This window comes from Epinephelus moara, chromosome 18 (assembly GCF_006386435.1).
Source record: "Epinephelus moara isolate mb chromosome 18, YSFRI_EMoa_1.0, whole genome shotgun sequence".
NCBI lineage: Eukaryota > Metazoa > Chordata > Actinopteri > Perciformes > Serranidae > Epinephelus > Epinephelus moara.
In genome coordinates, this window is record NC_065523.1 from 17,659,859 (window position 1) to 17,675,776 (window position 15,918).

The 15,918-nt window shown below is 43.9% G+C and overlaps 2 protein-coding genes across 6 annotated transcripts in view; one reads left to right on the plus strand and one right to left on the minus strand.

Moving 5' to 3' along the window:
- The first annotated feature begins 1,356 nt into the window (after positions 1–1,356).
- gosr2 (golgi SNAP receptor complex member 2) lies at positions 1,357–8,705 on the plus strand. Its single transcript, XM_050069870.1, has 6 exons — positions 1,357–1,533; positions 1,778–1,842; positions 4,532–4,640; positions 5,170–5,302; positions 5,798–5,938; positions 7,011–8,705. Exons 1-6 carry the CDS (start codon positions 1,505–1,507, stop codon positions 7,170–7,172), a joined length of 639 nt encoding a protein of 212 aa, XP_049925827.1. The 5' UTR covers positions 1,357–1,504; the 3' UTR covers positions 7,173–8,705.
- Positions 8,706–8,991: 286 nt separating this feature from the next.
- Positions 8,992–15,918, minus strand: part of gpatch8 (G patch domain containing 8) — a 32,699-nt gene continuing 25,772 nt past the window's right edge. For all 5 annotated transcript variants that reach the window (XM_050069865.1, XM_050069866.1, XM_050069867.1 and 2 more), the window contains 4 exons: positions 15,676–15,762; positions 15,337–15,480; positions 15,087–15,217; positions 8,992–14,059 (listed from right to left, as the gene is read on the minus strand). In XM_050069865.1, coding sequence (XP_049925822.1) covers positions 10,204–14,059; positions 15,087–15,217; positions 15,337–15,480; positions 15,676–15,762 — 4,218 coding nt within the window. In that variant the 3' untranslated portion in view covers positions 8,992–10,203. The remainder of the gene's footprint in view (positions 14,060–15,086; positions 15,218–15,336; positions 15,481–15,675; positions 15,763–15,918) is intronic.

Here is a 15,918-nt window from a genome sequence, read left to right on the forward strand (position 1 = left end):
TAGAAGTAGACGGTGAGGTGATGGAGGGTTGGTGCAAGGTGATTGAGATGTGGTTTTGTGAAGGTGCCAGGCAGCGCCCCAGGATGATTTTTCCTCCCACTAAATCACCAAGGAACTATTGTGAAATTTTCACAGCTTGTTCTGGGAAATCCAATCATGCCACTTTCACACAGTACTCAGCTTCACAAACAAACCTGTCTCCTTCCTCAGACATCCTTTCCACAGTGATCTCTGACTGAAAAGTTTGATATCATTAGTTTCGGTGTCTCTGGCCGCAGGCAAAAAGGAGGCCCCTGGATGGACAGGCAGGAATATTCTGACACCTATCTGTGGAAAAATAGGATAGCCTCATTAGACTGAATCAGGGTGAGCTGACAAAAGATAGCCCCGGGACGTGTTTCTCAGAGTTCTTCCTGTCACATGTCTACATGTCAACAGATTATGCTAGATGCTCTCAGAGCTCGTCCTGGGTTAGGGAAAAGGATCTCTGCTATCACACCTGTCAGCTATTACCTTTAAGAGAATATCAAATATAATGAAAAATATAGCCTGCAGCCTGGATTTAAATTTAGGGAGTTTAGCATCAATTGAAATTACCCGAACAAAATATTAACTGGTCCTCAATGGGGAGTGATTGGGAACCAATGTAGCTGGATTCAGTCTGCATGTAATTCGCTACCAACATTCAGTGTCCTGTTTTCACCCTAGTGATGTATCACAGCATTTAGAATTTGAAACCAAGGAGGACAATTCATAAAGTTAAATAATAATGGCATTAGTACTTGGTTCTTGCCAGTTTATCTGGTACTTAGAGGTGTTGACACTAGGTGGTGCTTCTTCAGCATTTTGTACAATCCTATTTTTATTTACTCTTGATATTATACAACTTATACATCACAGGTCATCCTTAAGCACCCTGACAGTTGTTTTTTTTTTTTCTTTTAGAGTTTCAATAACAGCAAAATTTGTTAAATATATAGACCTAATGAATGGGATGCGGCTATGTATATATAATTTATTATTAATAATTTGCAAGGAAAGTAGATAAAAATCACAGAAAAAGCATTTTGTACAAGCCAAAGATCGTTAATTGTGAAAATATAGCCATATCAGACGCTTGTAATCAAAAGAGCACAGTTAGCGATGGTATTAACGACGGATAATAGACCTTATGACATTCTTTATCTCACAAAAACGTCCCAGACACAAGTGCTAATGAAGCAAAGGCTAAAGTACAGCTTTGTATTACATTTTCAGTGTCCAAAAGTCGAGGCAGACTGAGCACTCTAAATTTTTTACCCCTCCCTCTCGCGCTCTCTCTGGTGACGCGACAGAACTTCCGCTTTCCTATTTCCGTACACAAAGGCTCTGCTGAAGACGTGTACACTCCACTACCGTTAGCTAGCTAGCTGGCTAGCTTAGCCACCTGTCAGAATAACGGCATTATTAATGAAATAACGTTACAACGCAAAGGGAGAAACAGCGCTTTAACAAATCACGGAAGATGGAGACGCTTTATCACCAGACAAACAAGTAAGTGTGTCTGTCTTCTGTGAAAACTGTCTCAGCTAACAGCTAACTAGCTACTGACCAGTGATTTAACTTCAGTCGTAGTTAACTGAAGCAAACTAACATGATCATAGTCGGGTCGTTAGACATTAAAATCGTCACACAGTTGGTAATTTATGTTTATAAATGTTTGCCAGATTGTATCTTGGCATTATGTGTCGGCTCCCATCCACTGACGCCACTAACGATATGTTTTACAATGTATTAGGCAAATCCAGGAGGTGCAGTCTTTGATGGGAAATCTGGAAAAGACGGACCGCCAGTCAGTACACTGTAAGTAGTACATGACTTAAACTACGTGACGGTCACATTCAGCACCCCCTCTACTTAGTATATAAGTCTTGTTATAGTACTAACCATCACTGTTGATTTTTCATTGATACTGTTTTTTATTAAAGACTGTCATAGCAATATAGATAGATACAGATACAGATGTTAGGTTAAAGGGATGGTTTGGATTTGTAGGTGTTGTATATCCATTGTAAGTGCATAACACACAATAGATGGCAGTTGCCACACCACCAGCTTGGATAAGCAGGCTGGACTCTAACACAGAAGCTAGGCAATCTACTGCTGTGGATGGGGTCAGCAATAATACATATTTTCGCTACCTGAAAAAGTCCTACCTAAAACAGTCCATATTATTTTAAGTGTAGGTCATATTGAGAGTATTTGCACTGCTTTACCTTTCTGTCAGACATATATCGCTCTCTTCAAAGCCAGAGTCCATTGAGAAAAATAGTAATTTAACATAGCTGGATACAGGAGCTGCTGGTCTACCGCTGCCTGGATCAAGTATTTTGCAATATTATTGTGTGACTTTGGAATTTGAAGTGGTTAGTTTGGATTCACCAAAGTAAGTTAATAACACAAAATAACTAAATGGCCTCCTGTGTTCAGCAAGCCAAAATTACTGTTTGTGTCAGTGGACTTTGATGGCTTTGATGAGAGCATAGATGTGGAACCGAAGCTGCTAAAAGTTTTCCCGTTGGAACTGGCTGTCTGACAGAAGGTAAAGCACTAACCATACTCTCAATATAGCGTACACTTGATCTGCCATAGTGTTTTTTAAATGGAACTTAGGTGGCTAAAATACGTTTTATTGCTGACCCCATTCACAGCAGTGCGTTACTTAGCTTCCGTGGTGGAGTCCAGTCTGCTTCTCCAAACAGGTGGCATGGTGACCGCCATCTATAGTGGGTAATACACTGACTATGGTTAAGAACCTTGTGCAACCCCACTTTAAAATCCTGAACTGTCCCTTTAGAGTAATGACATGCATCACTATATGGCAACATACACAGTGAGTTTCCTATAAAACTATTAGATAAAATTATATACACTCAATCACACAATATTGCGTAGAGTTGTGTAGGAGGAAAGAGGTAAGAAACCAAAACAAACAAACAAAACAGCAACAAAGAAAGAGAAATAAAACAACACAGCAGCAACAAAAATTACAGTAATAGTACAAAGTTCTTTGTTCAGAGACCAGACCATAACCACCACAACCCTTAGCCAGACAAAAGTGGTCATGATTATCAAGGGGAGGTTAAAGGGAGAGGTGTGCGACAGTCAGTTTAGAGAGAGGTGTTTTTTTTTTGACCTTTTTAAATACGGTATCATAAGATTCCAAATAAATTATATTCTTGGTTGATCCCCTAATGAATATTTGATCTTCTCTAACCTGAGGAGGAGCATCAAGTCAGTCAGTCAGACAGATGCTTTAGATGGTCTAGTAGATTTCCACTCCAGTAGGATCTCCTGACTATAAGGTAGGCCGAAGTGTCATAACCAGGCTCTTGGGCCATGGCAAATACGAGAGACACACTATTAAAGTAATTTGTTTAACAAAAGTAACTGATTTTACGATAATATGGAACATAAAGACTTAGATGTCAGTGGGATCAGTAATGTGCTGAGTCAATGTATGATCAGTGTAGTGTGGGAATGTTGTAGAGTGCACAAATTAAGCAAAAGGGAACCAAGGATGAACTAAAGCTGAGACATCACCAAGGGGAGGGTGCCTGTCCTGGAGAAAGTGAGAATGAGTTACAGAGCTGACATTTTTAGACTGGGAGCACTGGGCCCAGGTGCCACAAGAAAGCCCAGATTACCAGCCAGTCCCACACTCAAACCAGTTCAACACACACTGACGCGGATGAACAACAGCAAGGGTTGCAACAAAAAGCAATTGCATCTTTTCTGCTGAATGTCAGAGATGTGTCATCATTACCCGCTTCCCCAAAGATAGCTGTCTCAATCTATGGCACCACTTCTCGTTCATTTTCCTTTGAATTGTTTCTTAAATTTCTATTCAGCACAGACTCCTTGTTATGGCTGCCTTTCTGATATAATGACAGGAGGGAAGGTGGTGTCTCCGTGGTTGATTGTTTTCTGTCGTTGGTGCCTGCTCAATCAGTTCTGGGCCAGGCTGGTGCCAGGACAGGAAGAAGCAGGGGTGGGTGCAGTGACAGAAGCTGGGAAGGCTTTTTCTTTCTATATAATGGTGGGAGCCAGGCAGTAGACAACCCCCCCCCCCCCCCTCCTCCCCTGCCTCAATTATGACATCAACTTGTGTTTTAACCAAGAGAAGGATGTAGCATGCAAAGCCTATGCCCTTGCGAATGAAAGAGGGTCATTCCACTGATAAATACCACTGTAGTCACCCTGGAATAAACAGGTACCCAACAGTCTCAGGAAACTAAGAGCACAGTTCATTGTCATGAAACTTTTCTCACAGTTCTTCTCTCAGTTCCGATATAATAACATTGTTAAATCAGAAAAACAGTGCCATTTTTTTTTCCTCAAGTGAATGCATTAAGGGTGCATTTTTACCTGATTATTAAAACTATCTAAAAGGGAAATATGATGTCTTCCTTTGTGTAATTACACCAAATACATTTTGGTGTAATTACACACACACACACACTAATTTTTCTCTTTTTCCTCATTGATCAAGTGTTAGAGAATGAGCTGCAGGCGAGAATCGACCAGATCTTCAATCAATTAGAACGCCTCGAGATCCTGGCCAGCAAGGAGCCACCAAACCGCCGCCAGAACGCCAAATTGTGAGTTTGTATCGAGTCTATTGATGGTGACCCTAAAGCCCCAGAGAGCCATATATCTCATAAAGGCACAGGGCAGTGTGTAGAAGATGAGACAAGCAGCCCTGTCCTGCCCTTTGGCGATGTGGCTCTATGAAAACATTTCCTTAGAAGCCCCGTCATCACCAGCATTCCTGCTGCATTGGGCAAAGACTCATTTCTGAGCTGGGTAAACAGGCCTTAGGGGACACAGTACGCACCATCCCACATCACTCCTCTGATCTTAGTAGAGCTCTAGTGGGGTCTGAGTGAAGCTAAGAGGAGGGGGCGACTGTGAGGGACTCTTCATTCCAACTGCATGAGATTTGAAGGAAAAGAAATGTTGTCATCAGCCAGAACAAATCTGAACAGTTAGAATCACGTGTAAGATGTAGTGCAATGATGTATTATCATAAAATAGGTCAAAGAGGTGAGCAAAAGAATATTTTGAGTTACTTAAAGGAGACCTATTGTCTATTTCATATTTTTTACTGTATTCTTTGCTTCCCCTCAGGCGAGTGGACCAGCTTAAGTATGATGTCCAACACCTTCGGACCGCCCTGCAGAATTTCCAGCACCGACGCTATGCTAGAGAGGCCCAGGACAGAGAGAGGGAGGAACTCATGAGCCGTACCTTCACAACCAACGTAAGTCTAATGTACCTTAATGTCCCATATTGTAAAAAGTTAAATTTCAATGTCTTTTTTAAATATAAAGCAGGTGTAGGTGTTGTATAAATACTGTGAAGTTATCAAAATGCTCAGTTCACAAAGAAATATGCACAGTCTGTACAGAGAACACAGAAAATGACAACAGAAATAAACATTTACAGTTTTGAATGTTAAAGCATGTAAACATGTTCGAGTAGAAGCCCAAAATAAAAGTGTGAACCTGAAGAAGCATAATATGGGACCTTTAAAACAGGGTGGGAAGTAAAGTGATGCTACTGAGCTCAGGTCGAGCCAGGTGAAGTTGGCAATCACTTTATTGGTCATGAATCAGCATTCAGAGGTCCAAGTCTTCTGATAAACAGAGGGTTTGTAAAAATGTGATAGTCCTCTGCAAACGTTGAGTCTGGTTGATATTTCCTCAGTGTAACATAAAAATGTCTCAATCTAAATAAGTTTGTTCTTGTTCAATAGGACGCAGATACCTCCATTCCCATAGATGAGACCCTACAGTTAAACTCCAACTTGCACAACGCACACAGAGGCATGGATGACCTCCTGGGCAGTGGCAGTAGCATCCTCAACGGCCTCAGAGATCAAAGATCCACTCTGAAGGTATGTGTGCATGTGATTTAATACAAAAATTAGAAAGAAAAATAATAATCTGTAACCACAGAGGACCTTTATTTTTCTTTTTTTTCTGAATAAAGGAACCCGCATAGAAAGACAGAGTAAACTGAGACATTTGAACATCCAATAAGGACGTCCAGTTATGGTTCAAAGATGTGCCGACTTCCGGGATGCCACACGTCTGGCCATTAGCTCAAAGTCCTTCCTGGGCGTCCAAGCAATGTCATTATGTGACATCAACACAAATAAATGAAAAGCCACTGTTGACTCATGTCGACCTATTCATCCACCAAGACTTCCTCCCTATGTGGACTTTGTCACCTTCCATACTATGTCACCTGACTTCCTGATGGAAAGCCCTGAGGGTAAACTTCTCCCTTGTGCAATCAGAGAGAGCTTGGATTAAGACTTGGGGCTCTTACATAAACCACAGGCTTAAAGGTCCAGTGTGTAGGATTTAGAGGGATACATTGGCCAAATGGAATATAATATAATAATATATAAGTATGTTACTTTAGTGTATAATCACCTTGTCATGTTTTCTTTACCTTAGAATGAGCTGTTTATTTCTACATAGAGAGCGGGTTCCCATCCAATTGGAACCCTTTTTGGTCAGGGATATGACATCGTCCATTTAATGTTTGCTGGGTATGTTTCCTGGATGGCTACAGGTTAAATTGTATGTTTCCTGACCCAGTTTCTGGCGTCCACATTGATCACAATAGTCTTATTGTTCATGTTCATATGCTCAGCCTGAGGGTGAGTCCTTGTTTCCAGGGAGGAGATGGTCTTCCTGGTTTCGCTTCAGGCCTCCTCTTATCAGGGTGTGTCTGTTGATCAGCACTCATAGCCCAGTTGTCTAGCCATGATCTGACGGAGTGGCGCGTCAGGGAGGGTGTTGGCACTCAACGTCTCTCAAAATCAAATTAGTGTAGATGATTACTATGTGTCATGTAATGCCCGTATTTTCCAAAACATTTAGTGTATTCATGGTTGTTACAGCGTAATCTAACACACCTCATCATTACTAACATGGCTGTGTTTGGGCTCTGCACAGGGGACCCATAAGAAGATGCTGGATGTGGCCAACATGTTGGGGCTGTCGAACACAGTGATGAGACTAATAGAAAGGCGAGCGACCCAAGATAAGTTCATCATGATTGGAGGCATGCTGGTGACCTGCGTCTTCATCTTCCTGGTAATCAGATACCTGGGCTGATTGTCATCCATCCGCAGCGGCCGTTTTTTGATCAGTCGTGGACATTTCTGCAGCACATCATCCATCATGATATGAAAAGTGGCAGAACTGAATTTTTAACATCTGATTTCAGTAATTTTTTTTAAAATAAAGTGTGCCATTATAGTTTGTTTTCCACCATTTAAATTATTTTGGGCATCTGCAAAACGGTAAGGTTGAAGAAGACCTTAATTACATTCAGTATTTTATTCCACTTGGAGCTTCAACAGAACATTGGACTTGATGATAATAGGTCTGCTCCATTATCTAGTCTTTTTTATCAAAACCACTCTGAAACTGTAAATCACTGTTGTGACTACCCAAATGGCTTTTCAGAAATTTGTCAGAGCATTACACTCAGCTTGCGTTTGCCTCCAGTGAAAAGCTGTGTTTTGTTCCTGTCAGTAATGTTGTCAGTGTCATTCTGCCTTCTCAGTTCATAGACAAATAGAAATACTCATGTAGAAATGCTTACAGTGCTCCATGTTTCATTATACTGCAACTCAGGGTGCTCCCTGAAAAAATTCTTTTGTTTTATGATGAACAGAACAGTGGCAACAAGTATCTGTTCAGAAAGACAATGAAAGCAGCAGTTAATTTGACAGTGTTCATATTATTTATCTTGTATTAAAAGGGACAGTTCACCTAAAAATTAAAAATATATTTTTACTATTAACCTGTAGTGCTTTTTATCAATCTTGATTTTCTTTTTTTTAGTTGCCAAATGTGATGTCTGCCTTCTCTCCAATACAATGTTGTGATCAGTTTCATGTAGTTTTCTTAATACTAACTTACGCTGACCAAGCTTATCACCGCGCAGAACGACGCGTGCATCTAGTCATGCACAAGAGGTTTGTGCTCATGATGGCATGATGAAAACATAATTGGCGTCTTCCTCAGCCGAACTGTAACATTAGCCAGCTCAGTGGTGCTACGTGAGCTGGCAATAGCCGATAGCTATTAACTAATCCATTGATGCACACTTCCGTCTGTGTGGTGATGCGGTCGGTGGATCTATTTTGGTAGAGAAAATAGTTCCTGCATGAAACTGCTCACAGCAAGGTTTTGAGTAAGGTAGTAGGGTCATGACTTCTAGAAAGAGACGTTGCTGTTGAGGTTTTCAAATGTATTTCTGGTGCTTTGAGCACAAGCCGAGTACCATTTAGTTTAATTATATTGGAAAGAGGGACAAAATCTTCAACACTTGGCAACTCACACCAAAACAATGTAAATTCATAAGGTTGACCCTTGCGTACCTGGTGGATTGTATAGGCTGAGGCCTTAGCAATGGTGCTGATTTGATTCCGACCTCTCTCTCCCAACTTTCCTGTCTATCTTCGCTGTCATATCAATAAAGATCGATAATCAATTTAGATCGATAAATAGGACTACAGGTCAAAAGGAAAACATGTATTTTTGATTTGGGGTTGAACTGTCCCTTTAAGCTTGGGTCTAGTCTCACTATGTTAGTGATTTAATTCCCTTCATAGAATAAAATGTTTCATCCCCTTGGTATATCTTCATCAAATGACTGCTGGAAACAGAAACAAAGTTCAAACTCGGGGATGTTTTACTCTGCTGCTTAATTGCCTCTGTTGATATACTGCTTTCACACGTATATTTGAGGCAACCAAGGCACCATCTAGTGTTTCATTTTTGACACTCATCCCTGCAGGGACTGCTTGGCTTCTTCCAGATGAAGCGGTGCAGGTGTTTTCATCCCTCTGACTGCCGGGTGGTTAAAAGTTTAAATGTTTACATGTCAGTTTTGTTCCCTCTACATATTATAGAAAAACACACATGAACTCAAGATTTTATTTGCTGAAACAGTAAGTTTTTAAAAAATACAGAGTTGCTACTGTTTGACAAACCACTATCCTTTACCATCCCAGCCCATCTTAACTGGGCTAATTTAGAAACAAACGTGATAAAATACATACATGTGACCAGCTTCCATCCATCTCATGGTTCTGTTTTTTTTTCCAATACCAAACCTCTAAAATGTTAATAGGTTAATCTACAGCAGTTTTATTTACAAAATTACACAAAAGCAAAACACAACCCTTCTTTTGAAGAGCATTTTGGAAAATAATTTAAAAACAGAAAAATACAATTATTGCAGTATACTACAATCTTATTGTTACATGATGCAAACGCACCATCTCCATGTACAGATTTTCAGTGCAATTTTTTTCAGGTGCACCCTCACCACAGGGAACATGAACTTTGCCTCAGAGCATCAGGGATGTTACAACCCTTACATCACATCTCCCCCTCGCTTAGAGAGGGGGTTCTTATGTCATACCGATTTGGACACCATAGCTGTAATTTCATATGGTCATCATTGGTGGGATTCTTCACATTACACACTGATATATATGTACAAGTTACTGCATTACAAATTATTTGATAATCCAATAGAGAGCAAGTAGTCATATGAGAACATAAACAATATCAGTAAATATGAAGTAGTCTGTCTCTGAAGGTTACATTACAGAGTCGAAGCCATTTGCCTACCTCATACTCCTCTTAACATGATCAGCTCATAGCTCCAGCCAATACGTCTCTCTTTGGCTGCCAAAATGAGCAGAAAACTGTGAGAATAATATTTCTACATGGTAAACGAAAAAAAAAAACTCCAGTGGTTTCTCTGACTTCTCCTTCAAAAATAAATGGGTGATGTTAATATACCTCAAGATGGAATATAAACCAGTGTCTTGAAGTCTTTTTAAATTTACACCCTGTTCAGGGCAAAACATGAACAAAAAAATCTCACGTGAACCAGAAGAAAGTGTTAGTGTCAAATTTGAACCAAACACAAGTAGCACCACTTTGTGGCTACAACTTCTGCACTGTGTTGACCGGTAAAATGGTTTATTGACAGCTTCCTGTCTCACTGCCTGCATGTTGCTGCCAAGACTTCATCTTAAAACCCTAAACCAAGCCAAGTTAGGTTAAGTCTTTCTTCTAGTGGTTGGGTGCTGTGACTTTACTCCTTCACTTGTATCGTTACTCAAGAGCCATGGTTAGGTGGGTGCTGGAGGTCCTGTCCTGAGAAAATTGGGTGTAACAGTGGATGAAGTTGGAGAGCTGCTGCTGCAGCAGCTTGTGAGGGCCGAGGTGTGAAAAGTGTGGGGTAGAGGGCTGTATGTGGTACATGGTGGAGAGCTAAAGGGGTGTGGTGAAGTGCAGAAGCTGGTATAATATGTATAGGCTGACCAGAGAGGAAGGCTGTTGGGTGGGCAGGAATCAGCCCAGCATGTCCAAGTGAGTGTCCCAGAGAATGACCGAGGGAGTGGCCCAAAGGAGACAGGGAGATGGGGGTAAGGTGGTGCTGGGGAATGTGGTGTACCTGGGCCAACTGGGCATGTGCAGGGTGTGGGTGGTGGGCATGTGCTGGATGGATGCCCATGGCTGCAGCAGTGGCAGCGTGGTGCTGCAGGATGGCGTGTTGCACTGTGGTAATCGATGTGCCGGAGGCTACAGACACAGTGGGCTGCTGGATGTGGATCTGCTGCAGGGCTGGGGGAGGGGGAGCTGGGGCCAAGTTGGCAGCTGCTGCAGCGGCTGCTGCAGCTGCAGCAGCAGACGGAAATGTCTTTACCTGCTTGGCCAAAAGCTGCTGCTGGATGTGCTGCTGTGCAGCCTGTTGCAGCTTGCTGTATTTCTCCATCTCCTCTGGCGTAAACGTAATGGGCTGACTCTCTAAAGGAGCCAGTCCATCCTCCTCTGCCTCCATGCCATCCTCCTCCAGGTTGGGTGGTGGGTAAGCAGGGTAGGCATGCATTGGAGGCTGCTGCTGCTGCTGCTGCTGCTGCATTTCTGGCATGAGGGACTCCATCATGGAGATCTGAGAAGCGTCCTGTCCTGATTCCCCTTGGTACTGGGGCATCATCATGGAAGGCTCCTGTTCAAACAACGGCCGGGGTTCTTGGTGCACCTGGGCTTCTGTAGCAGGGTGCTGTGTCTCCTCTTGCACCACTGTGATCTGCGGGGCCTCCTCAACCTTCTGAACCGGAGGAGCTGGAGGTGGTGGTGGAGGGGGGAACTCCCTTATAGGCTCAACCAGAATAACCTCTGCCTCAGCCTCGGAGCACTTCCCTGCTCCTGACTTCTCACCCTCATCAGGTCTGGTTAGGGGGATCAGTGGTTTCTTCCCTGCCTGCAGCTTACCAAAAAGCGGCAACATGGCTTTGTTTCCCAGGGTCGGAGGAAGTTTGGGACCAAAGTATCCCTGTGGTGGGTCCTTAATCTTAATCCCAGATTTTGTTCCTGTGGCAGAATCATCAGAGCTTTTTTTAGACTGAACCTTCTCCAGCAGCTGGCGCGCAGTGAGGGTGTTTTTCTGTTCCCCGGCATCTCGGGACCCCCCTGGCCTCAGTGACTGTGAGCTGGATGAATGGGTGTTGCGATTAAGGCCTCGTGATGAAGATGAACGTGGAGACTGGGAGCGGTAGATGCAAGAGCGGTTGAAGTCTCTCCGGTGTGCGTCGGTGTCCCCTCGAGCCCTGGGGCCTCGTCTGCGAGGAGAGCCTTTGGTGGAACTGGAGGAGCGGCTGGCTGAGCTGTGGCTTCTGCTGTAGCTGCGCCTCCAGGATCTCGCACTGGTGCTGCGGCTCCAGCTACTGGAGCTTCTTGAGCTGCTCCGATGGTGCCGCCGGTGCCTCTTCCTGCGGCTGTAGCTGCGTGAACGTGAGCGGGAGTCTTCTGAGGATGAAGAGGAGTACTGATGTCTCCTGGATCGTCTACGCCCTCGGCTGCCCCTCCTCTCATACTCAGAGTCTGACGAACGTTTAGAGTGTCTCCGCCTGCGACCCTCTGTGCTGTAGTCGCTGTAGCTGTCTGAGTAGCTGCGGCTACGGTGGCTGTAGGCGCTGCTGCCGGCTGAGGAGCGCTCGGAACTGCTGGAGTATGAATGACTACGGGAGGTTTGGCCACGATGGCGCCTACGACTGCTGCCTCGTCTTTCCCCACGTCTTGAAGAACGACTGCAAGACCGCCCTGATTCCTCACTATGGTGGCGGCGTTGTTCCCGAGGACTTGACCTGTGATGACGAGAGCGCTGTGTATTAGAGCCACCCTCTTCTTCACTCTCGCTGCTGGGAGGTCGACCAGGACCTGGGCTCTTTTGGGCTGAGGTGGAGCAGGAGGCACTTTGAGGTGCACTGGAGTCAGTCTTTTGTCGCTTGGTGCCACTGTGCTCCTCTGAGGAGTTGACCTTGTCAGTGCCTTTCCCGGCTCCTCCCTCCTCTGCTCCAGACTTGCAAGGCACTTCCTTCGTGGCACGTTTCCTCTTTCCCAGTTCTACTCCTGTGTTTCCCGTAGCTCCTCCCCCTCCAGTTGTCGGCTGAACAGAGGAGGCAACGGCTTTATCTTCTGACTTTGGTTTAGCTTTTTCCTTTTCATCACCCGGTGCCTCATCTTGATCTGGAGCTTTGTTTTTGCTCTTCTTCCGTTTGTGTTTTTTCTTTTTCTTGGGCTTCTCTTGCGTAACCTCAGTCTCGCCCTCTGCATTTTCTTTTGCTCCCTTGTCTTTTCCTTTGCGTTTTGAATGCTTTGCAGATTTCTTATGCTTCTTCTTTTTCTTTTTCTTCTTGGCACCACTGCTGCCAGCTGCAGGCTTTTGCTCGTCACCTTCTTGTTGCCCAGGCTCTCCCTTCACCAGTGGCTTGTCTTTGTCAGTGCTAGTCCCAGGTTTAGTAGCTATGTCTACTTCAGCTGTCGAGGCAGCCGTCTCTTGCCCCTTGTCCTCAGACTCTTCACAAGGCTTAGGGGACTTTGCTGCTTTCCCACCACGTGCTCCTTTGTTGCGGGACAGCTTGAAGTCAAAGTAGAGGGGATTACAACTGTAAGACAGGGAGGGCTGAGCTTTTGTGAATTCGAGGAGCTCAGAGGGCCACTGCAGGGTCGTGCTCTCGTCTTTGCTCAGAACTGGGAAGAAGGGACCTGTGGGGATTTTAGGACCCGAGCTGGAGTCCAGAGTTTCCTGTGTGCTCTCTGCTTTTTGTGTAGGGGAAGTGGGGACCACAGGAGCTGCATCTGCTGTGCATGAAGAGGCATCCTCCGTCTTCACTTTAGGCGATGGAGGAGCTGGCTCTGGGTCAGGGGATAAAGTGTCATTATCTCGTTCTTTTTCAGTCTTGCACTCTGTAACATTGGGCTCCTTCTGTTCAGAACTATCTTCAACCTTCTTCTCTTCCTGCCCCTCTTCCTCGTCTTCCTCGTCTTTGCTCGTACACTGATCACTGGCCTTCATAAACAGCAAAAACTGGAAGTGAGGCTTTACCCGGCAGTGAGCTGGAGGTATATAGTGATAGTACTGAGGCTCTTGTCCAGCATATCCTTCCTCTTTTTTCATCATCATTTTCAGTTTGTTGAGAGTGGAGGCTAGAGAGGCTCCATCATCAGGCTGCTGCACCTCTTCCGTCCCCACCACACTAGCACTGTCTCCTCCTTCACCTCCTCCTGATCCTGCTTTAGGGCTGTCTGTACCGCAGCCAGATGTCTCCTCCTGCCCTCCAGCCTTTTCTCCCTCCTGGCCATCTTCTTCCTCCATAGCTTCCTCTCCATGATCAGCAAACACTGCCGCTGCTGTCTCCAGCTTTACTGGGGCTTTCTTGGCAAAAGAGAAGGACACACTGACTTTGGAGCCGCCACTGGGGGTTGGCGAGGAGGAGCTGTTCTTCCCCAGAGAGAAGCTGATGGTTGGGCCTGGCTTCGGGGAGGATTCCCCGGTTTTATCTGCCAGTGATCCTTCCAGGACACAGTCTGTCAAAGCAGTGTTCTCAGGCGTCATGTCGCCATCTTCTGACTTCTCTCCATCCACAGCCACTGTGGTAGTTTTGAACATGGGCCCGCTTCCTGGAGTACTGAAACACAAAAGTGTAATTACAATAAGATGTGTGGGATAAATATTTACAGGTGAAAAAATACCAAATACTTGTGTTTATTTACCATCACAAAATTTACATTCAGACTGCAGGCAAATTAGATTCATTCCTCAAATCAGATTTCTAAGACAGAGTGTCCACACTATTATTTGCAAATGATCAGATCGGATTTGTGTGTCCAGACATCACCAATCAATCTGCACAGGTTGCTGTGGTAATGACGTAGGCATCAGTAATTGCATGGTTACACTGGTGATGCGGCTTTCCATCGCAGAAAAAAGAAAAATGGAGGTCCATCATTTCACCCTCCAAACAATCGTGCTGCCAAGTTGCGGTGCTGAACTCCTGTTGCACCAAACTATTTCATAGTGCTCTGATAGTAGCAGTATGGATTCTACTGAGCACTTCTTTAACTGTGGATTTCACAATGTCAGTGTGTGTTTCGCATTGAATATGACACAAAAGACACTTCTGAAATCTGATTTCAGCAGCTAAAGCATCTGGACTGAGATGCATCTGCAGAAATCCATTTGGAATCACATTTCAAACATCACCCAAATGTGGTTTGGATCTGCAAAAATCGTATTTCCTGTGTTTTTCTTTCTTCCTGTCCAGACTTTCTAAAATCATTCTGGATACAAACTGGATACGATTTGGACTGGCAATCTTAACAAGGTCAAAGAGCCCAAGAGGGTCCTTGTAGCTTTCCCTATTTGGAATCAGTTTTATCAACTTAAAAAATAGGAATACAAGGAATTATTATAGTAACGTATTTGACATGTCTGGCTTCACTTTGAGAAATAATTTTAAATTCTATATATTAATCTACTGTGAGAGTGAATTGTTAAATTAAATAAAATATGTATTTCTGGTTTTATTTGTAGTTTTTGTTTGACCCAGGTTACACATTTATTCTTCAACACACAACAGACATGCAATTGTAAAACCACTGCAGATATGTTTTGAAGTCCAGCCAGCAGAGGGCACTCCATGAACAAATTCTTACCGGTCCTGCTGTTTCCTCTGCTCAGCCAGCTCATGCAATCGGCGCAGCATCTTTTCTTGCTTCTTTCCATCTTTTCTGGAGCGAGATGACACATTACGAGCAAACTCTCGCTGCTTCAGCTCTTTTAGCCTCTGCAATAAACAAAAGCAAGACAGGGAGAAACAAAGTACATCAAGATCTCTTCTCTCAGAGAAAAGACATCTCTCTCATGTTGTAACACATACAGATCACCATTAATAAGCAGCAATACCTGCTTGTGAGCGTGGTCATACGAGTTAATGTGGTTGTCAAATTCCTGGTGTTTGGTGTACTGCTTGTCACATAGCTCACAGTAGAAATTGGCTCTCAGGTCTTCCAGAGCCTTGGCAATGGCTTTCTCCTTTTCCATCTGGTCCTGTAGTTGATGGGAAATACAGGAAGGAATGTGTGAATGAATCTGACTGTCCTCAAAGAGTTGAAGACAAGACTTAATTAAATAACCAGAGTACTAGAGTTCTATATTTTCTTCCTCATTAGATGTGCTGCAGCAGCCCTAATAGAACAAAACCAACATTAGTTTTCAGAATGAACCAAGGGTGCAGGGCTTCACCTTGTATTTTTGCCGCAGTTCTTCTGTGTCCTCTTTCTCCACTTCGAGCACTCTTCTCTTCTCTGTGGCGTCCTCTGCATAGTCCAGCTACAAGGACAGACAGCAGTTACAGCACTTGCAGAAAACAAAACAAAACACTCCTGAATCAAAAGGAACACGTCAAAATTAATCTTATATATGTTTAATGCAATGTGTGGACAAGCTGTTATGCTGCTGGCACATCTGGACTACAGGGGTTATGAT

Bases quoted from the DNA above. Each gene is read 5' to 3' on its own strand.
- gosr2 (XM_050069870.1), top strand. From the start codon at position 1,505: ATGGAGACGCTTTATCACCAGACAAACAA. The intron at 4,641-5,169 runs GTGAGTTTGTAT...GCTTCCCCTCAG, and splicing joins CGCCGCCAGAACGCCAAATT to GCGAGTGGACCAGCTTAAGT. The intron at 5,303-5,797 runs GTAAGTCTAATG...CTTGTTCAATAG, and splicing joins GCCGTACCTTCACAACCAAC to GACGCAGATACCTCCATTCC.